The 18,999-nt window shown below is 34.4% G+C and overlaps 1 protein-coding gene across 4 annotated transcripts; it reads left to right on the top strand.

The window, feature by feature from the left end:
• The first annotated feature begins 13,855 nt into the window (after positions 1–13,855).
• LOC107915902 (probable serine incorporator) lies at positions 13,856–18,746 on the top strand. 4 transcript variants are annotated; one of them, XM_041102104.1, is made up of 14 exons: positions 13,871–14,101; positions 14,300–14,535; positions 14,836–14,912; positions 15,015–15,174; positions 15,287–15,311; positions 15,555–15,644; positions 15,941–16,030; positions 16,644–16,815; positions 17,191–17,264; positions 17,754–17,823; positions 17,928–17,999; positions 18,109–18,242; positions 18,324–18,397; positions 18,467–18,746. In XM_041102104.1, the coding sequence occupies exons 2-14, from the start codon at positions 14,301–14,303 to the stop codon at positions 18,559–18,561; spliced, it is 1,368 nt and encodes a 455-aa protein (XP_040958038.1). In that variant the 5' UTR covers positions 13,871–14,101; position 14,300; the 3' UTR covers positions 18,562–18,746. The 4 variants fall into 4 exon arrangements, with proteins under 4 accessions (XP_040958041.1, XP_040958040.1, XP_040958038.1 ...); XM_041102106.1 differs by lacking the exon at positions 18,324–18,397 and having other exon boundaries at positions 13,859–14,101; positions 18,467–18,609; XM_041102105.1 differs by lacking the exon at positions 15,941–16,030 and having other exon boundaries at positions 13,872–14,101.
• Positions 18,747–18,999: the final 253 nt, after the last annotated feature.

Below are 18,999 nucleotides of genomic sequence, written 5' to 3'. Positions count from 1 at the left end.
TATGTGAATATAAAATTATTTTTATATCAATAATGGTATTAATTCTTTACAAAAATTAAATTAAATTAAATTAAAATTTTATATATAAAATTATACCAAATTAAAATTTTTATATAACATCGCACATTACATGTTTAGTTTTAAATTTTAGCCCTAAATTATATTAAGCCAGTTTAAACTTAAGTGGATCTAACCCATAAACATCTCCTGTTTATACAGTGAAAACTAAAAGCATATTTGTGGATGGAAGACGCTTCCCTTAAGACGTTATTGCTTGAAAGTATGAAAAACACGTTTAGTACAGTTTCCTTTTCTTCTGTTAGTCTTCACTATTTTACTAATATTTGTTGTGTAGGATAACTTTAAAAATGAAACAAACAAATTTACAAGCTTCTCGATGATGAGCTGTAAATTCCATCTACGTTTACGTCTAATCAAATGTTTATGATGTTTTAGTGAAAATTCAATTATTATTCATGATTTAAAAGATTTTTTGGGGCTAAATTAGCTAAAAATGCTAATTTTCTTTTAAAAATAACTCAATAGGTCGATTCTTAGTATATTTATTAGAATAGATCGACTTTAAAAAAATGTAAAAATGCGTCCTTTTTTCCCAACGGTCAAATTCTCCAACAACCATAAAAATAGCTAGTTTTATTTCTATATAAACCCAAATATTTTCCTATTTTTTTTAAATTCATATCTATCAATTCATTTTAATTAAATTTCTCTTAAGTTCACCTTGATTTAATTCTATATTTCGAGTTTTATTCGTTTTAATTGAATTTTGTAATGGAAAATACTCTTCTTCGTTTGGGTGACAATAATATTTCCACCGTTCAATTGCAAATGGTAAGAACATATTTCTAATTTTTATAATTTTATTTAGGTTTATTATCAAGTTGTTAAAAAGATTTTTTTTTATAATCAGGCCGAAGATCGAATTTTGGAGACATGTATAAACAAACTATCTTTGACGTCATCACTTATGATTAAACCCTATTTGAAAGATGCAAGATTCTTACACGTGTCTCGTATGCTTGGGGGTGTAAATTGGACCCCAAACTTATCAACACGTTGGTCGAAATATGGAGACCCGAGGCACACACATTTCATCTTCCATGTTGTGAGTGTACAATCACACTCAAGGACATTCATTTGCAACTCAGTTTATCGGTGGATGGGCTAGCCGTTACGGGATCAGTGGTCATTGGCGATTGGAGTGGCATTTGCGAGCAACTATTAGGCAAGGTGTTAGACAAGTTTTTCGGTAGGAGGATAAAAATGAAATGGTTGCAAGAAAATTTTCAATATCTCTACAAAAGTTCGAGTCCCATTGAAAGAGAACAACATTCCCGAGCATACATCATTGAAAGTGTTCTGATTCCCAATAAATCTCGAACTCTTATACATTTAAAGTGGCTGCTAGAACTCATCGACTTGAAAGAAGCATGTGAACTTAGTTGGGGATCAATTGTGTTAGAGATATTGTAGTGAAAGATGTGTCGGGTGATACAACCACAAAAAAATTAAAATTGTTGGTTGCGAACTCCTTCAGCAGTCATAGGCATAGTTTTGACTACCATTTTTACATCATCAAGCCGACTACCCTTATACTTTCTCACTCATAACAAGGTAAAATTAATTCGATAATATAGTTATCATAATATTATTTTATTAATATATTTAAAAAAACATATTATTTGAATAGGTGGAACCATAGAGCAAGTTATGTGGGACTACCCGAGGAGCTCGAAAATATTCAGCTATTGTTAGATCAACAATCGAAAGCGAAGGTTAGTTTTTTAAAATTATTAATTATATAATATTTATGTAAGGATTTAAAAATTAATATTAAGTAGACAATAAACTTTATATTTCGTATTATAGTTTGAATGAACGTCATACTCCGATCCAAGATTTCAACAATGCATCTCGTCCGAATTCTTGGTCAATCCCAATATCTGGCACGTGAAGGTGTCATTAATAGTTTACGCCATGATGGAGATGCACGAATTCAATTGAGTGATGCAGCAGTTCAAGTTTATGCAAACTATTCTGCCGCCACCCCAAAACATCGAAGCACTGCACAATGGTCGACTTGCAGTGGAGAACAGATGAAGATTGGCCTAAATTCCACAATGAATGTATCAATATTTGGGAGCATAGGTACGATTTCATACTTATTCGCGAGCCAATTATCACTCAGGAATTGACCACCACTCTAAAGTACATGTCATGGTTTAGACACCATGACAAGCCATATCTACTGCCGAAGGAGGAAAGGGGTAGGCAAAGTCGCACGAGGAAGTGTAGAGATGGGATCATCATCAACTCCAACCCAACAAGAGGCACAAATGGTTGCACTACATCCCGGTCAGTATGGCTTAACTTATTCTAGTACTTTCACTAACCCCATATTTTTTACACAAGCACCACACTATACACCACCATACCCTACTTCAAAACCTTCTACAAGTATGTTTTCTGCACCACCTTCATCTCCAGTATATTACACCCAATGTCGATGACAACACCAATGTATTCGCCACCTCCGACAATTCTACCATATTATCCTCAACCAATGTATACGACACCATACGTTTATACGCCAATAATGTCAGAAACACCCTCGACATCATTGTTTTACCAAGGCGACTCATCTTCGCAACCACATGTTCGTAGAATGGAGGACACACTATGGAAACCTAGGACGACACCACACTCAACCATAGAGGAAGGAGATCAACATTAACATGACGGTCGATGTGAAAATGAAGATAAAGAAGAGGATTCGTAACCTCAACTCGTACGAAGAAGAAATCTGTCTCACAACCAACATCCATCGAGCTATGGCACATATTCGACCCGACGATGCCGATGATTTTTTTCCAATCTTTTCATGTAAATCATATTTGTTAAGCTAATATCTATTTGATAAATTTTAATTGGTATTAAAAATGTAATGTTTTTAAATAAATATTATTTTTGAATCAAAATTGATAAATTTTAAGTGACAATTTGTTTGAAATAGTTGGAAGAGATAAGCTTTTATATCTATCTTCCAAGCACTTAGAAAATTGTCTATAAAAATGAATAAATTATTAAATTGTCTATAAAAATTAACAAATTGTGTATAAAAAATAAATAAATTTGTTAACGAGGTACTGTCCCTAAAGTATCTTCTAAGTGTGACATGTTGGCCTAGCATGCCTCGGTACCTACAATAATTACATAACTTCGGTTGGTCTATCCTCTTCCGAATATCCATATTTTTGCGTATCTGAGTAGAATTTGATCGACCTTTTGGGTTGTAATGAAATGAAATATTTGGTAATAACTAGAATAGTGCACTTGATACAGACAACCACATACGTTCATCTAGGATCGGTGATAATTCATATTTTCACACATTATAAATGTGTTCTAGTTTGTAAACTTCGTCCTCAAAGCTCATGCAATCCAGACGTACGAGGCACATATAGCAATTGCGTGTGCGTATGGATAATGAAGTACGTCAAATCTCCCACAGTCGTAGGTTCATCGTCTTAGGTTTACATGGTATGCTCCCCCGAAAATACCTTGGTCGAGTCTGTCGAACTCCGTAACCCAAAATGATAGGTTTGGATACGAGTGACACACTACAAACATAAAGTTTTCTTGTTTTGCATTGTCTCTAATTTCTTTCATCAGATCCTCACACCAAACGTGATCGCCCTTTATCTGTCCATCATATTTTTCCACTTGCTTTGAAAATAATACTGCCAAGCAAAAATATGTTTCTTTCACCATCGAGGTTACCGAAAAATGACATTTCCTCTTTAATACAAATTTGATGTAATCTGCTAGGTTCATTGTCATGTGCCCATATCATAGACCCCACAATACGATTGAGTCCATTGGTCGAAAGGTCTGTTAGTGGGGTACGTCGCACCGCAATCATTAATGGCTCACAAGTTCTCTAACATTTCATGAAAATGATGTTGCACGAACTCGTACCTTGTCAAAGAAAATAAAAAGTTTATTCATGAATAAACTAACATTGCCAAGCAATTAAAACGTGATAGTTGAAATGTTAGGGAATACTGACTACCTTCTCCCCTACCCTCTTGCGAATGAGGGAGAGGAATCAACATTAAAACAATAAAATAATAATATACTAACGTGCAGTGTCTACAAGTGTGAAAGGTCATTTGTAATATAATTGTACAACGGGGTATGGAGTACTCCGAGGATCGAACCTAAGAGAGTCAACAATTGAGCAAATTCTAGCTATAAGTATGCAAAATAAAGAGTCTAACTAACTAATTGCTAAACATTATAGTACGGTAAGTCATAAAATCAAGATTAATTATACTAATTTACCAACTAATTAACATAATTACTAAATTGTAAAATATACAAAGTTATTAAATTAACCAATGAATGACAAGTGATGGTTGATTGATTTTGATGTGTTTCATTAATCTTTGAATTAGGGATATAAATTGCTTAAACTCCTAAAGTGGTATGTTTTACTTTTTAGTCTCAACTTTACCAAATTAGACAAACTCATTAGGTTGATCTCTCAATCTCATCGGCTAACCCAAGACTAACGAATTGATGCTCAACAAGATTACCTCTTGGTTTCACTTACCTAGATATTCCCTTAGGGCATAAATCCTAAGTTTTTAGGTTTATTCAATTTAGTCTAATTTATTACAACTTAGTCCCTCATCCAAAAATCGGCTTACCCACATCTCCATTAACCAACCCCCTTAGAGTTTAGTTACCTTTACTAAAAACTAAGCTAATGAATATGAAAGAAAATGAAATAGAAGTCATTAACATGAAGCTTAAGAAAAATGTGAAAGTTTGGGTTTTTAATCCAGAAATCTTAAAAGCAAAATAAAGATGAGTATTTAACAATAAAATCAAGAACAAGAAACATAAAAAGGTAAAGTTTTTACTAACTGAAACTAAAAGAAATTGAAATACATTAAATTAAAGGCTGAAATGTCATTACAAGCAAATGAAATTGACTAAAGTGCAAATAAACCCTAGCTACAATGATAACTAACTTAACTAACTTAAAGAGAAGCAATAATAAGAAGAAAAATTGTAGAAAAATAAACTCTACTGCTAAGGAAGATGAAAAATAAGAAACCCTAGAATGAAAAAAAAACCTAAAGAAACTAAGCTAAACTAAACCTACAAGTGTGTATCCTCTCTCTTCAGCCAAAATTGGTTGTTTTTAGAAGCAAAATTTGACCCCTTTTGTGACCAAAATGCCACTGAACGACCTTTATCTGATTGGTGCTTCAATTGGACAAACACTACCTTTGGCATCATTTTTTGTCCCCTTCAGAATGTGGATGTCGTGATACCCAAGGTAGGATATCGCGATACTGTAATCAATATTGAAATGAGGTGCCCCTTAGAATGTAGATATCACGATACCCAAAGTGGATATTCTGATACCAATGTAAGTGGCCTTCATCCCTGGTTTGTTGGAGCTATCACGATTCTCATGCTCCGATGTCATAATACCCCTTTCTTCGGTGATGTTTTTACACAATTTTGGGCCACTATTAAGTACCTACAACACTCAATCAAATGTTAAGGCCCTCAATGGCATAACTGGCCAATTTGGGTCTCAAAACAAGTAAAAAGATACATTTACACTTATTAAATTGGAAATATATAGTTTATACTAAACTACGAAAAAGACGTTAATTTACCCGAAAATAAGCTCATTGAGTATAACGGGGAAGCCTAATTAACATATCAAATTACGGCAGATCAAATACATACCCATGTTAATGACTTGTGTCCACTGACTATCCGAATGGTGTTGACCGTGGTAGTTAGCAGCTATATGTCTTGTATAATACCTATAGTGTGTGTTGTCCCAAAGGCTTCTATGTCGTTCAATTGTAGCCAATATTTTGAGTTTCATGTCAAAGATGACACATATATCGGGTTACGAGACAACATGCCTTCTCAAGTTAGACAGGAAGAAATCCTAATCATTTACCTTTTCTCCAAGAGTTACTATAAAGGTTATTGGCAAGATTTTTTTTATTACCATCCTGTGTAGTAGCCAACAACAACTGATGCTCATACCTCCCATATAGAAAGGTGTTGAGGATTGGAACCAATGACTTACAGTATGAAAATACTTCTATGCATTACTCGAAAGTCTAGAAGAAATTATGTAAAACATTTTTCCCACGGACCAAATAACCGCAGAAGTATGCAGGCTCAATTTGCAAATCGATTACAAAACCTGGTACATACTAATGTAGTACCTGACACTATTGTCACAAATCATTATACGATTTGTCCCACCCGTTATGCATATTCTCCATGGACTTATGTTTTGATATCCACGTCTTGTGGTACGATGGCGTGTAATCGAATTGACTACAGATATTGATAATTATAACCAAAATGGGAATCCTAAGACTCACTTTCACCATAGGTAATATAATATCTGAGATCATGTCCAAATCCAACTTCAAATGATCATGTGTCATACCTACAACAGCACGAGTATTTCAAAATTAGTAATTCAATATCATATATTAGGCCATTATATGTTCAGATTGGACAATCTTGTCATGTATTTCTGACAACACAAGTATGTGTAACATTATATTTCTTGATTATCCAGAACCCCATCTTCTTTCTCACATATTCTAAGATTTTTTATGGACATCTACTGTCACGTATTGCACACTTGACCTCAAATTTCTCTAATCGAGATTTAATAATGTAGAACTTTACCCCATATTTTCTGTTGTATCACTTCACTGTAGCGAGAAAAGCATCTTTTGAGGAAAAATTCATCCTCACTTGTAAATCGCCTACATCTAATGATGAACTCGCCTGGCTTGATCTTCTATAAGGGGGTTCTAGAAACTCTAACCCACCTTCAACTAAAAGGTCCACATTATGCATATGGGTCAGAGGTGAGTATGCCCTAAAACATGTACTAGTTTCTCTAGCATTGTTCAAAACTTCACCATCGGAACCACCATATTTTGGTTCAGTTGGAATTGGCTCTGGTTTAGAAAATAATGTAATTTTTGAACCATCCGGCTTGGACCCCCGAATTGGATCGTTGTCAGATTTAGTGCCCTCTTCGATCTCAACCCCAGGTGCGTGTCCAAGGTTGATGTCCCTTCGTCAGTGTAGGTTGTAGGGAGTACATCATCCCTTCTTATATACCAACCATTACAAGAAAAATCACTTGTGGATTGCACAACGCTGGAACTTGATGGCATACCCATATAAGTGTTTTCGACATAGAACATCAACGTCTAAAAGTTGAAATAAAAAACACTAATAGAATATTGTATCAAGGTAGTTTTGGTTACCGATGAACCTCGACTGGTGGATATGATGTGTGCTAAAGTTAAAATATTAAGCTAAAATCATTGAATGTCTTCCCACTGATAAATCCAGAATTTCATAATGAGGGCTTTGTAACAAAGTAGTGAACCCCCTATACAACATTGTGGTTGGACTTTCAGCTTCCTATTTCATTCTAGCATTAACTAGAATAGTTGTCGACCTCTGACCACCTTTATCAACGTCGACAAACTCGGCATATAACTCAAGTATAGGTGATCTAGTAGCATTATGCGTCTAAAACATCGCTTCGATCGCCATTGGGCCTCTAACATTAAATATGTCATATTTGATGGGGTCCACTGATGTTAAATATCTATACTTCAATGATAATTTTCTATGGCTCGGATTGCCCACTTTTCACCTAATTCCTGCTTGGAGCTTTAAAAATTGAATGTTCGGGTTGAAAGTCAATTGTGTTGTGTAGATTGATGAAAATATGACCTCCTATATTGGTATCACGAATTTCATTGTCATAATAAACAACATCATTAATTGGTCCACTCATTTTCAACCAAATAACTTGTTTCACATGTTTAAAACCAAAACATTATGCAAAATAGTTGAGTACTAATTATCCATTAACAATAACGATGAAACTTACTTGATATAATTACGTGTTTTGGGTCGATTTGTGAAATTCAATTCTTTCACGTAAACAACCTTATCCTTACATATTCCCCTTCTAGCGATAGCCTACTCAAAATTTTAGGCTGGAACATCTTTAGCAGCACGACCACTCACTTTGTTGCAAATATTATCCCAAATATAGAACATAACAAGACATGGGTAGAACAGTTTGGGCATTACAATTCTAAAATATTTTTTATGAAAAATGCATGTTGTTAGAAACGTTTTAAAAATAAAAACTATAGATGTAGACCGGGTTAGTTTGAAAATAATACCCCAACATTCTCGAGATATCTAAAAAATGAGGACCAAGATTCTTGGGTTCTGGAAACTTTTTATGGGGTAAAATTAGGAGGGAAAACACCTCACTAGGTGTGCTCTTTCAATGCATCTTTTTGCCACATCACTGAAGGCGCACCTTGTGAAAAGCATTTTTCCTCTCCCATTTTCAAACCCCTTTAAAAAGTTTCTAGAACTCAAGAATTTCGGGATATTTTCAAATTAACCGAGGCATAATGTTATATTCTTTTTCACTCGTTGCCCACCCGGTTGCCTATATAAAAGGGGGTTTTGCTCACCATACTCCATCAACTCTCTCGGCCACCTCCCCTCCCCCTAAAAACTTCTCTACTCCATTGCTTATATTTTACTTTCAAGTGTTTAACTTTTTCGATGAAAAAATTTATTTTTGTTTGAAGGAGACAATGTGCTAGTTTTAAAGTATGTTTGAGTTCACGATTTCATCTATCGTGTCGAGGGGAACCACTACATTAGAAGCCTATCACATTGTAACTCAGGCTCCAAGTTTGTAGTGCTTATATAGTCACGGGTTGTAGTCTAACTACGAGTCCTAGTTGACAGACGTTAGTGTATGGTCACGGCTTGAAGTATGACTCAAGAGCCCACTTGAAAGTGGTAATGCGATCATGGGTTCAAATTCCGACTCAGGAGCTTTGTAAGATTGATAAATAAGTTTGAGATCATAATTGTAGGGATAAACTCAAGGGCTTTCTAGTATAATCCACTAATTATATTTTCTCTGTCACCACTAAAGTCGGTATCGTCAACCTCCCTTTTGCCCGAAACTGGTGACAAAGTTAGGGGCAAGTGCACTGTAAGGGGGCGAGCGACTATCACATTGAACAAAAGCTAAAAGTCGTTTTGATCGAAAATAATTGTTGTGATTAAATTAGTCATTAATAACTCAACTATTGTTGTCTTGACTCGACCTCCAACTTCTCTCCACAGCCACCATCGCTCCCCCTTGACAGTGCTCTTGTATCCAACTCTGTTACTATTTCAAACAATAAAGAGGTTATGGATCCTGCTTTTGGTGGTAACGGAGAAAAATTGTAACTTGGTTATACTAGAAAGTTCTTAAGTTTTTCCTTATGATTATCATTTCAAACTTCTGTATTGGGTTTACAAATCATCCTCTTCTTGTAACACCCCAAAACCCGGCCTAGAAGTTTAGTCCAAATTTTGGAAGTCACATTGATCACCGAAGTGATCGTGGGAAATTTTAGTTTAACAACCCGAAAATATTACATTATTAATAACAGAACTTACAGTCCAAAATCATTTACAGAAAATCAGATTTACGTAAAACACTTTATTAACCAGTTAAAAAATGTGACTCTTTCGAGACCTTCGTATACCGAGTCTAACTCAGAACACGTAAATGTACTTGAAAAGGGAAAACACTAAAGGGGGTGAGCTTCATGAGCTCAGTGTGAGTTCAAAAGGTGACAAAAAATAGACTTGTAGAACAAAAACCCAAATAAACATAAGACTTAGAAAGGCCCATCCAACCCTACACACCATGCATGTGGACTAAGCCACTCAAATAATAATGCGCAACAAAGTTGATGTATATGTTGTATAGTGCGATAAACCACTGTACAGATAGGTTGCAGTTTAACTGCCAGATCAGAATAGTCTTCCTTCTCTTCACAACCAAAACCCTAAAAGTTTTATGCAAATGCATGTATGCAAATAGACGTACAGAACCAAAATGTAAAATTTTCAGACAGTCATTCGGGCATAGAAACTCATATCCAATCAACCAATTATAGAATTCCTGTGCAGTCACAGAATGCGCACCACACACAACCACAAACACACCAATCACTCAGAACAAAAAATGCATATAGTCAGTTACCCAGATTCAGAACCAATTGCATAGTAACCTGAAGTAGCAATCAAACAATCTGCTTAAATAAAGTTATATCTATATAACCCACACTAATCTAGGCCAAATAAAAGTCCCGATCACCCTTGCTAAGACTTAGCTAAGAGTCAGAACACACAAAAACACAATCAAGCTTTAATTTGACACAGACCAAAATTTAGCAAGGTCGTGCCACACGGCCGTGTGCTTCAGCCGTGTGGAAATGCCTAGGCTGTGTGGGGGTCAACATGCCCAAATGGAGGGACACACACCCATGTGGAAGGAGGCACACGCCAGTGTGACCTAAGGACATAGCCATGTGATCCGGCCAAGTAACTCTCTGTCCGTTTGTACTAAAATGGAGTGCAGGGCAGACACAGTCGTGTGTCCAAAACACACACCCGTGTGGGATCCCTAAATCCCCAAATCAGCCACATGGTCGTATGGCCAGGCCGTGTGGCACCAAATCACTAAATCCCTAATTCTCAAACACACACAACCGTGCGCCCAGGGGGAACGACCGTGTGAAAATTGACTAATTTCCCCAAAATAGCCACACGACTGTGTGGCCAGACGTGTGGCACCCAATTTAGCCTGGAAACCCTAAATCCCAATTGCAGACGACCATGTAAACTGCCCGTGTGTCCACCATGTGGTCACAAAACCACACTAAAATTGACTGAAAGTCTCATTTTTCGATCACTAAAATGACCCCTAATCAAAGTATTTCAGAAACACACCATAATAAATCAAATTCATGCTATTTAAAGCTAATACAAACCTCAATTGCTTAACTACCAAATCGTACAAAAAGGGTTGTCAAATTTTAAAGCATTTTGGTACCGAGTTATACGGTTCAAAACACGCTCATGATGTCGAATTACCCAGAATCAATTCAATATTTCAATAACGAGAAAGAAAAGTTCAAAACCCATACCTGATTCGCAATCATCACGCCTCGAACTCAATCGACACTTGTAGGTGACTTAACCCGAAGCTTTTGTCGATGAAAGAAAAAGATGTAAACGAACCGATGCAACAAAATAATCCAAGAAGAAAATGAAAGAAAATTATTTGTGCAAAAAAAATTAAGAGAAAAAGAATAAGAGCAAAGGGAAAACGTTTGACAGAGGAAAAAAAAGAATGTGGACAAAAAAAAAGAAAAAAAACTATTTCTTCCCTTTTTCAAAATAATAAAAATACAATTAAAAAATAAATAAATAAGTAAATATCTTTAATTTAAAACAAATTGAAGTTGCATAAAAAATAAATCCTTAAAACACGCTCGAGGACTCGAACCCATAACCTCAAGGTACATTGACACTCATCCAACCTCTAAACCAGCAGGCCCATTTTGACACTAAAACGCAGAAATTAACCAATTGTACGATTTAGCCACTGACCCTAATTACACATATCAAAACTCCTAACCCTAAAATCTGGGGTGTTACACTTCTAGTAAGGTGGAACTTAAACCCGTGACCACATAATCATTGTCAAGTGGGCTCCCAAGTTATACTCCAAACCATGACCCCATATTAATATCTGTCAACTACGAGCCTTTGTTTTACTACAACCCGTGATTGTATAAGCACTGTGAACTTAGAGTTTGATTTGCAATACGATGATCTTCTAGGGCAATGGTTCCATCCCGACACGACAGAAGAAATGTATAGGTCTCCCAGCACTATCGCATCACTGTCAACTGAAATATACCTTTGAGATTTCACAATGTCTACCTCAAACACAAACACAAATAAATCGGTCTCCCATTATTTCTACCTTAAAACCTACAACCCAAAAATAAACCTTTAAAGCCCTAACAAAACCCTAAAATCCACTTGCTACCTTAAAAATTTTAAACCCTAAAAAATCTAATAAACCCTATTAAAACCTTTAAAACTTTTAAAACCTTAAACTCGATTGCGCGTTTTCACCTTCTCTATTCAAAATCAACCTATTCCAATAAATACACCAGAAATCGGCCTATTCCATTAACTTTTAAAAAAAATCAATCTTTTTGGCTAATTTAACCTATTTTGAGAACTCATACGAGATATTACAAAAATATTCATGTTTTCTCAATGTAAAATTAAATGTTACACAATTTTTTTATTAATAGAATAATCCAATATGAATTATGATTAATAATAATAAAGTGACACTCACTCGTATAGTTGAAGGGCCCTTTTGGATGGGTGGTGTGTTTACCTGCGATTAATGTAAGAATAACGGCGGTGGTGAGATTAGATACTGTAGCGTGAGATAAAAAGAAAGTTAAATGCACCACACTAGAGGTAAATGCCTATCTAAAGGGGCTCGAAGTCAAAATCGGTGCGGAGGAATTGGACAAAGAAAGAAAAAGGTAAATGTACTTGAAAGGTCACTTTATTCTAAGGACCTGATTAAATTAGTCCCTCTACTATTAAATTGACCAATTTAGTCTTTGTATTATTAAAAAGGAATCAATTAAGACCAATTTTGAATAGAGTTAACACTTGCTATTTAAAAAATATCATTTATTGTTCAACGTAGTTAATATTTTTAAAATTTTTGTGGTTCTTTAAATTAAATCTTTTGTTTGAAACTGAATTACGATAGAAACAAGTAATTTTCAAGATATTTTTTTTTAGTAAATGTTAACTGTGTTACAATTTGAACTTATTTTATTCTTTTAATAGTATAAAGACTAAATTGATCCATTTAATAATAGAAGGACTAGTTTAATCTAATCCCTATAATATAAAGACATCCCAAATACTTTACCGGAAAGAAAAACCAAAGCATCGCATGTTAAGGAAAAATGTAGAAATGAAGATTTTACAAGGTTTAGCTGAGGTAATTTGTACAATGAAATCTTTTATATTTAATAATTTTGAAGTTTTTATTTATTTTTATTTGTTTCTTATTTTTTAGTATCTAGTAATTATATTGAGTCTCAATTAAATTCGAAATTAAGTTGAGTTGAGTTGGATAGGGAGTAAAACTCTTCCAAATTATTTTTCTATCTAAAATAATTCAAATTCAAAATCTTTCTTAAGAGACATCAAACTTCTTATCATTCATTCAAACTCGACATTAAATCACATGAATTTTATTAGCAATAGTTCTTATATTGGAGCTTGAATTTTTTTGTCCAAGTTAACAATTGTTCTTACATTAGGGTTTGAATTAGGCAATTATTTTCACATCGAGGTTAATTGTTTTTTCAAATTAGTCCCTAAATTTGGTAATTATTTTTACATTGGGGCTAGAATTTTTTTATCTAATTTTTTTAAAGAAATATTATGGACTAACTTGAATTAAAAAAATCTAAATTTTAATGTGGAAATAATTGTTAAGTTGAGAGACTAATTTAGACTAAAATAAATTCAGCCCATAATATAAAAAAACTAATTTGAGATTAATTTAGAAAAAAAAGTTGGAGCCCTAATATAAAAACACTAAATTTATACCAAATAATGCATTAATCTAAATACAATATAAGCAATAATTCTTTAAATATTTAAAAGTTTCAAAAACCATTAAATATAGCTTAAAATATTAACTGTTTAGGATAATATATAATCATTACACTATAAAGTGAAAATGAAATTTAGGCTGAAAAGAAGCAACGGCTATATACTTTGTAGCAGTAGGGTTTTCCTTTTTCTAAAAATGATAATATTATTTTACCTTAAAAAAGAAGACAATTTTCTTGGGTGCTTGGTGGTCTTCTTAATAGTTTTTTTTTTCTTCAAAAGAATGTTCTTAATAGTTTACTTTAACGTGTGACCAAGGAGATTTTTTTTGGTCGGATTTTCTTTTTTCTTTTCAAACCAAGGAAATTCATTGTACCTATATATTTATCAAGATTCAATGTGAAGCCTCGAATTGCATTCCAGCTATCTGGACCAGAAGCAAAAGGTTTCAAGTTGAACCCTCTTTTTTGTGCACTTTTACCGTATATTTCCTTCTTATTTGTCTTGCATTTCATGGTGTTTTTTTTTGTATTCGAAATTTGTTTTTTTCTCTGAAAATACTGGTATTCTAGTTCTGTATGTGAATTATTAAAGACCATATATAATGAAGTTATTAACAGCAATGTAATGCTGGAATTGGCAGAATGAGTGGGTCTGGTGCAGCAGTTGAAGCTACTGTTATACAAGTAAGTTCAAGCAACTCTGAGCTTGTTCAGCGAGTGGAGGCATCATTTGAGGCAATGAACAATGTAGATTGTTCTGAAGAAAGGAAGAAATCACTCCGAGCCAGATACTTTTATGACATCATCTTCTTGATTACTAATCTTACCGCCTGGTTCATCCGTGATTATGGCCACACTATTTTCCCTCCACTGTACTGTGAGTCAAATAGTCCTTTCTGTCCTCCAAAAACTTTCTAGGATTTTGTTCACAACTTTAACTTTTGGTTTCTAACTCTACCCTCTGTTGATTCATTGCTGTATTGGCTAGATCTTGATTATAGCAGCTCATCATCTCACTTAGATTCAACTTTTTGGTCTCAAATTATTGTCTCTGTATTTGTATGTGCTATTGCTGAAGAAGAAACTTGTTATGAGTACGATTGGAAAATATTAATATAATTACATGTTCAATGTTACTTCTCCATAATTTTATGTGGCAAACATTACTTTTATACAGATGAAAAAGCTTGTGGAATCCGTGGAAGTGATTGTTTTCAAACATTAGGAGTTCTCCGTGTGAGTTTAGGGTGTTTTGTATCTTTTTATAAACACTTCTTTATCCTTGTATTATTATTCATTCCTTCGATTCTTTACTTTCCAATCTTTGAAACCAGAGTTCCTTGACAAAGAAGTCAGATATTTTTCCTTCTCATGTTTCTTACTACATTTAGCACAAGAAAACTGTTTGACGCTTGCAGTAAATGGCACTCAGGATGGTGGGCACTAAAGTTTTTCCTGTTGGTTGTGTCAATGGTGGTTCCATTCTTCCTTCCTCCAGGTTTTATTCAGATATATGGTATGTTTGCTTTGTATGCCAAATCTAAGAACTTGAAACTGTAAGCATGCTAATATGACTACCATGATACCATGATACCATGAACTAAGGAGCTTATTTTCTCTTCTTGCAGGAGAAGTTGCTCGTATTGGTGCAGGGTATTCTCTTTGTACTTTCAACTTTAGTTTAAGTGCTTATAATTTTCTGAAATTACCCCCAACTTTATTCTTCTTTGCATCCTATATTACAGTTTAAGTTTCAATATACTTGTTATGGTTTCATGCTTGCTTCTCTTAATTAATTAAAGAATGCCACATATCATGTAGTGTATCATTCATTTTTTGCAGCAAAATAATATACCAATCAGATTAAATATGTTGTTTTCCGCTCATATGATTCAGGATTTTTCTCCTTCTGCAACTTGTAAGTGTGATCGAGTTTATCAGATGGTGGAATAAATATTGGGCATCTGATGAGCAAAGTAAACAAAGGTATTTTCCCCATTCTTGAGGTTATATATCATTCAGATTAGGAAGTTTATGTCTTATCACAAATTCTTCATATCCTTAATATCATCTGTTTCCCAAGACAACTAGTGTATGATAGGTAAAACAGAAGTATAGGTGTGTTATATTATACACATCAGTTGTGTCCCTTGAGGAATGGTAAGTATTTCTACCTCCAAAAGAAACAGGGAAATGTCTGTCTATAGTGTATCATTCATTTTTTGCAGCAAAATAATATACCAATCAGATTAAATATGTTGTTTTCCGCTCATATGATTCAGGATTTTTCTCCTTCTGCAACTTGTAAGTGTGATCGAGTTTATCAGATGGTGGAATAAATATTGGGCATCTGATGAGCAAAGTAAACAAAGGTATTTTCCCCATTCTTGAGGTTATATATCATTCAGATTAGGAAGTTTATGTCTTATCACAAATTCTTCATATCCTTAATATCATCTGTTTCCCAAGACAACTAGTGTATGATAGGTAAAACAGAAGTATAGGTGTGTTATATTATACACATCAGTTGTGTCCCTTGAGGAATGGTAAGTATTTCTACCTCCAAAAGAAACAGGGAAATGTCTGTCTATAGTATACTTTGTCTATAGTTTGGTGATGAGGAACGGAAGTGCGCAGTCAATACAATGATTATACCATTTATCCTCTTTTCAGATGGTCCGCTGAATATCAAATTAGAAAAGACTTTTTACAGAATGATATTGCTTTTTCTGAATGCCTATCCGGATAAAACATCCTACATGAACCTTCATGACTTGCTGCAAAAGTGTGTGCATTTTGGAGATAGTAGCATTAGATCTGGAGTGAGCTATGGATGGAGGTCAAGAGACATTAAAAGCTTTATCGTATCAAGTTATTAGAATTATATTACATAATTTGGGGATTTGAAAACCTTTTGGCCTTTCTGATTTCCATAAAGTTGAGTAAGTATTTGCTGACGAATCACTGTCTTCTTTTCATTCGCAGCTGCTCCATCGCATTATTTACCTCAACAGTTTTTTACGTTGCTTCCATCTGTGGAATTGTGACCATGTACTATTTTTATGCCCCAAGACCATCATGTTGTCTCAACATATTCTTCATTACGTGGACTGCTATTCTGCTCATAGTGATGATGGCTATGTCCTTGCATTCAAAGGTATGATTCTCAAGAAATGAGTTTCTTTGAAATACCATTCATTGCTACATGAGTATTTTTTCTGCACTTCTTTCTGATGATACAGACAATATAACCTCTGTTGAGAAAGGGGAAGAAATGACTAGCATCACATATTTGCAGTCATCAAGATGATGATCTTTATCATGTAACAAATATGACTGTGTGAAACATCATTACCATGATGTTTTGGCTTTTATTCACCTTCATTATAGCATGAATCATCATCCACTACCTATACTGACATGAAACATTCAAACCTACTAAATATGATTGCTGTGGACTTTATGCATTATTTTCCTGTGCTAAAGATTCAATTCATCTAAAATGAGTACTGCCATTGCATGCGTAATGCAGGTTAATCGAGGTCTTTTATCTTCAGGAATTATGGCTGCTTATGTTGTTTTCCTCTGTTGGTCTGCTATTAGAAGGTTAGGAATTTCTCACCAGCAGCAATTCCATGCATTTCTCACTTCAAAGTTTTACATGGTGCATTAATATAACTCCAATGAAATCCATATATTGATTGTGGATGGACATAATTCACTTATATGGCCCTACTTTTGTTTTAACTTTTAATTGTTAGATATGTGTTGACATTTAAGATCAAGCACTCAAAAGGTAAGAGGAAGAGTAATTGCATAGTATATGCTTGATTAAAATGTCATGTGAAGGCTAAACTTTACCTGCAATTTTTGAATTTGGTTTAAATGTAGTAGTGTCCTGCAAATTTAATGCATCTTCTGAAGTGTTCTCTATATGTTTTACTACATTATGATGCTTTGTTTTTTTTTTCTTTTCCCATTTAGTGTCCAATTTATGCTATTGCTGAATATTAAAGGAGCAAATCACTCAGTTTCATTGTTTGAGCTTGAGGGTCAATTACTTGTATCATAATGTTTCACCTCATGTGTTTTCAGTGAACCAGCTGATGAGAAATGCAATGTACAAAAGCCAAAAAATGGACATGGTGATTGGACCACCGTACTTGTAAGAGTTGCCAATTCATGGTTTCTGCAATTTTAATCTTCTATGTCGAACTTGCAAGCAACTTTTGTCTCTCCAAATTGATGGAATAGGTGCATCATTTTCAGGGGTTCCTGATTGCTATAGGTGCTATTGTCATGGCAACCTTTTCAACGGGGATTGATTCAAAATCATTTCAGGTAAATAATTACTCCATTAACTTTCTGAAGATTGGTGTTTCCAATTTCCATATTATTTTGGTAGATGAGTTCTGATAAGAAATACTTAACAGCTCTTACGGTTTTCCAGTTTCGCAAAGATGAGGTGAAAGCCGAGGATGATATCCGTTACAACTACGGGTTTTTCCACATCATATTCTCCTTGGGAGCCACGTACTTTGCCATGTTATTCATCAGCTGGAACCTGGAAAACTCTGCAAGCGAGTAATATATATTAATTTTCGCAGTTTTTGTAAGAGTATTTTTCTAGTGTATATATGCTTCTACTCACTTTGCAACAATCAGATGGAGCATAGATGTTGGGTGGACAAGCACTTGGGTGAAAATCATCAACGAGTGGTTTGCAGCCAGCATCTACAGTAAGTGAATCCCTGTTTTGCAATTCTTTTGGAATTTGCTTGAATATCTTCTTTTCTTTTAATATGCAGTGTGGAAGTTGATTGCCCCAGTTGTGAAGCAACAACCTAAAGTGATGAACAATGAGGAGTCGGTGCAGCAGATAAATAACTCAAACTCGCCATGATTTTGTTTTGCTGATTAAATTTTATCACATCTTTATTGTTTATTTCTTTATTCTTTCCCCCACTTCTTTTATTGGCTGGTTTTACTTGTCCAACTTGTGCCTTTAAACTACGTAAAATGCAAGCAAATATCCAGAAATCTATACCATTAGTATATCGAGAATGGGTAGCTTTGAATTGTGATTAATGACGCAAACTAGCCTCATCCCTCGGGTCTCAAAATAGCCTTGGCAAGTTGTCTTAGAAACTGAGTTTCATCTTTGGCGAGCCATTTGCCAAATAATGGCCTACGGAAACCGATGATAAATTTTCTCTCTACTGTCCATGGACTATTTGATTTAGGGATAGTTTAGTGGTCAAAAAAGTTATTTGAAACGTAATCTTTTTAAACTTGATATTGTATAGAATTTAAATGGTATTTTTATTCATATATGAAAGAT

The sequence above is a fragment of the Gossypium hirsutum genome, chromosome D10, assembly GCF_007990345.1.
Source record: "Gossypium hirsutum isolate 1008001.06 chromosome D10, Gossypium_hirsutum_v2.1, whole genome shotgun sequence".
Classification (NCBI taxonomy): domain Eukaryota; kingdom Viridiplantae; phylum Streptophyta; class Magnoliopsida; order Malvales; family Malvaceae; genus Gossypium; species Gossypium hirsutum.
The sequence above is the reverse complement of the archived record's forward strand: the minus strand, read 5'-3'. Positions and strand labels throughout refer to the sequence as shown.

What these genes read in the sequence shown, in the direction of transcription:
- LOC107915902 (XM_041102104.1), top strand. Translation starts at nt 14,301, where the DNA reads ATGAGTGGGTCTGGTGCAGCAGTTGAAGCTACTGTTATACAAGTAAGT. An exon ending in TATTTTCCCTCCACTGTACT is followed by an intron (nt 14,536 to 14,835) that starts GTGAGTCAAATA and finishes ACTTTTATACAG; the next exon opens with ATGAAAAAGCTTGTGGAATC. An exon ending in GTTGCTCGTATTGGTGCAGG is followed by an intron (nt 15,312 to 15,554) that starts GTATTCTCTTTG and finishes CATATGATTCAG; the next exon opens with GATTTTTCTCCTTCTGCAAC.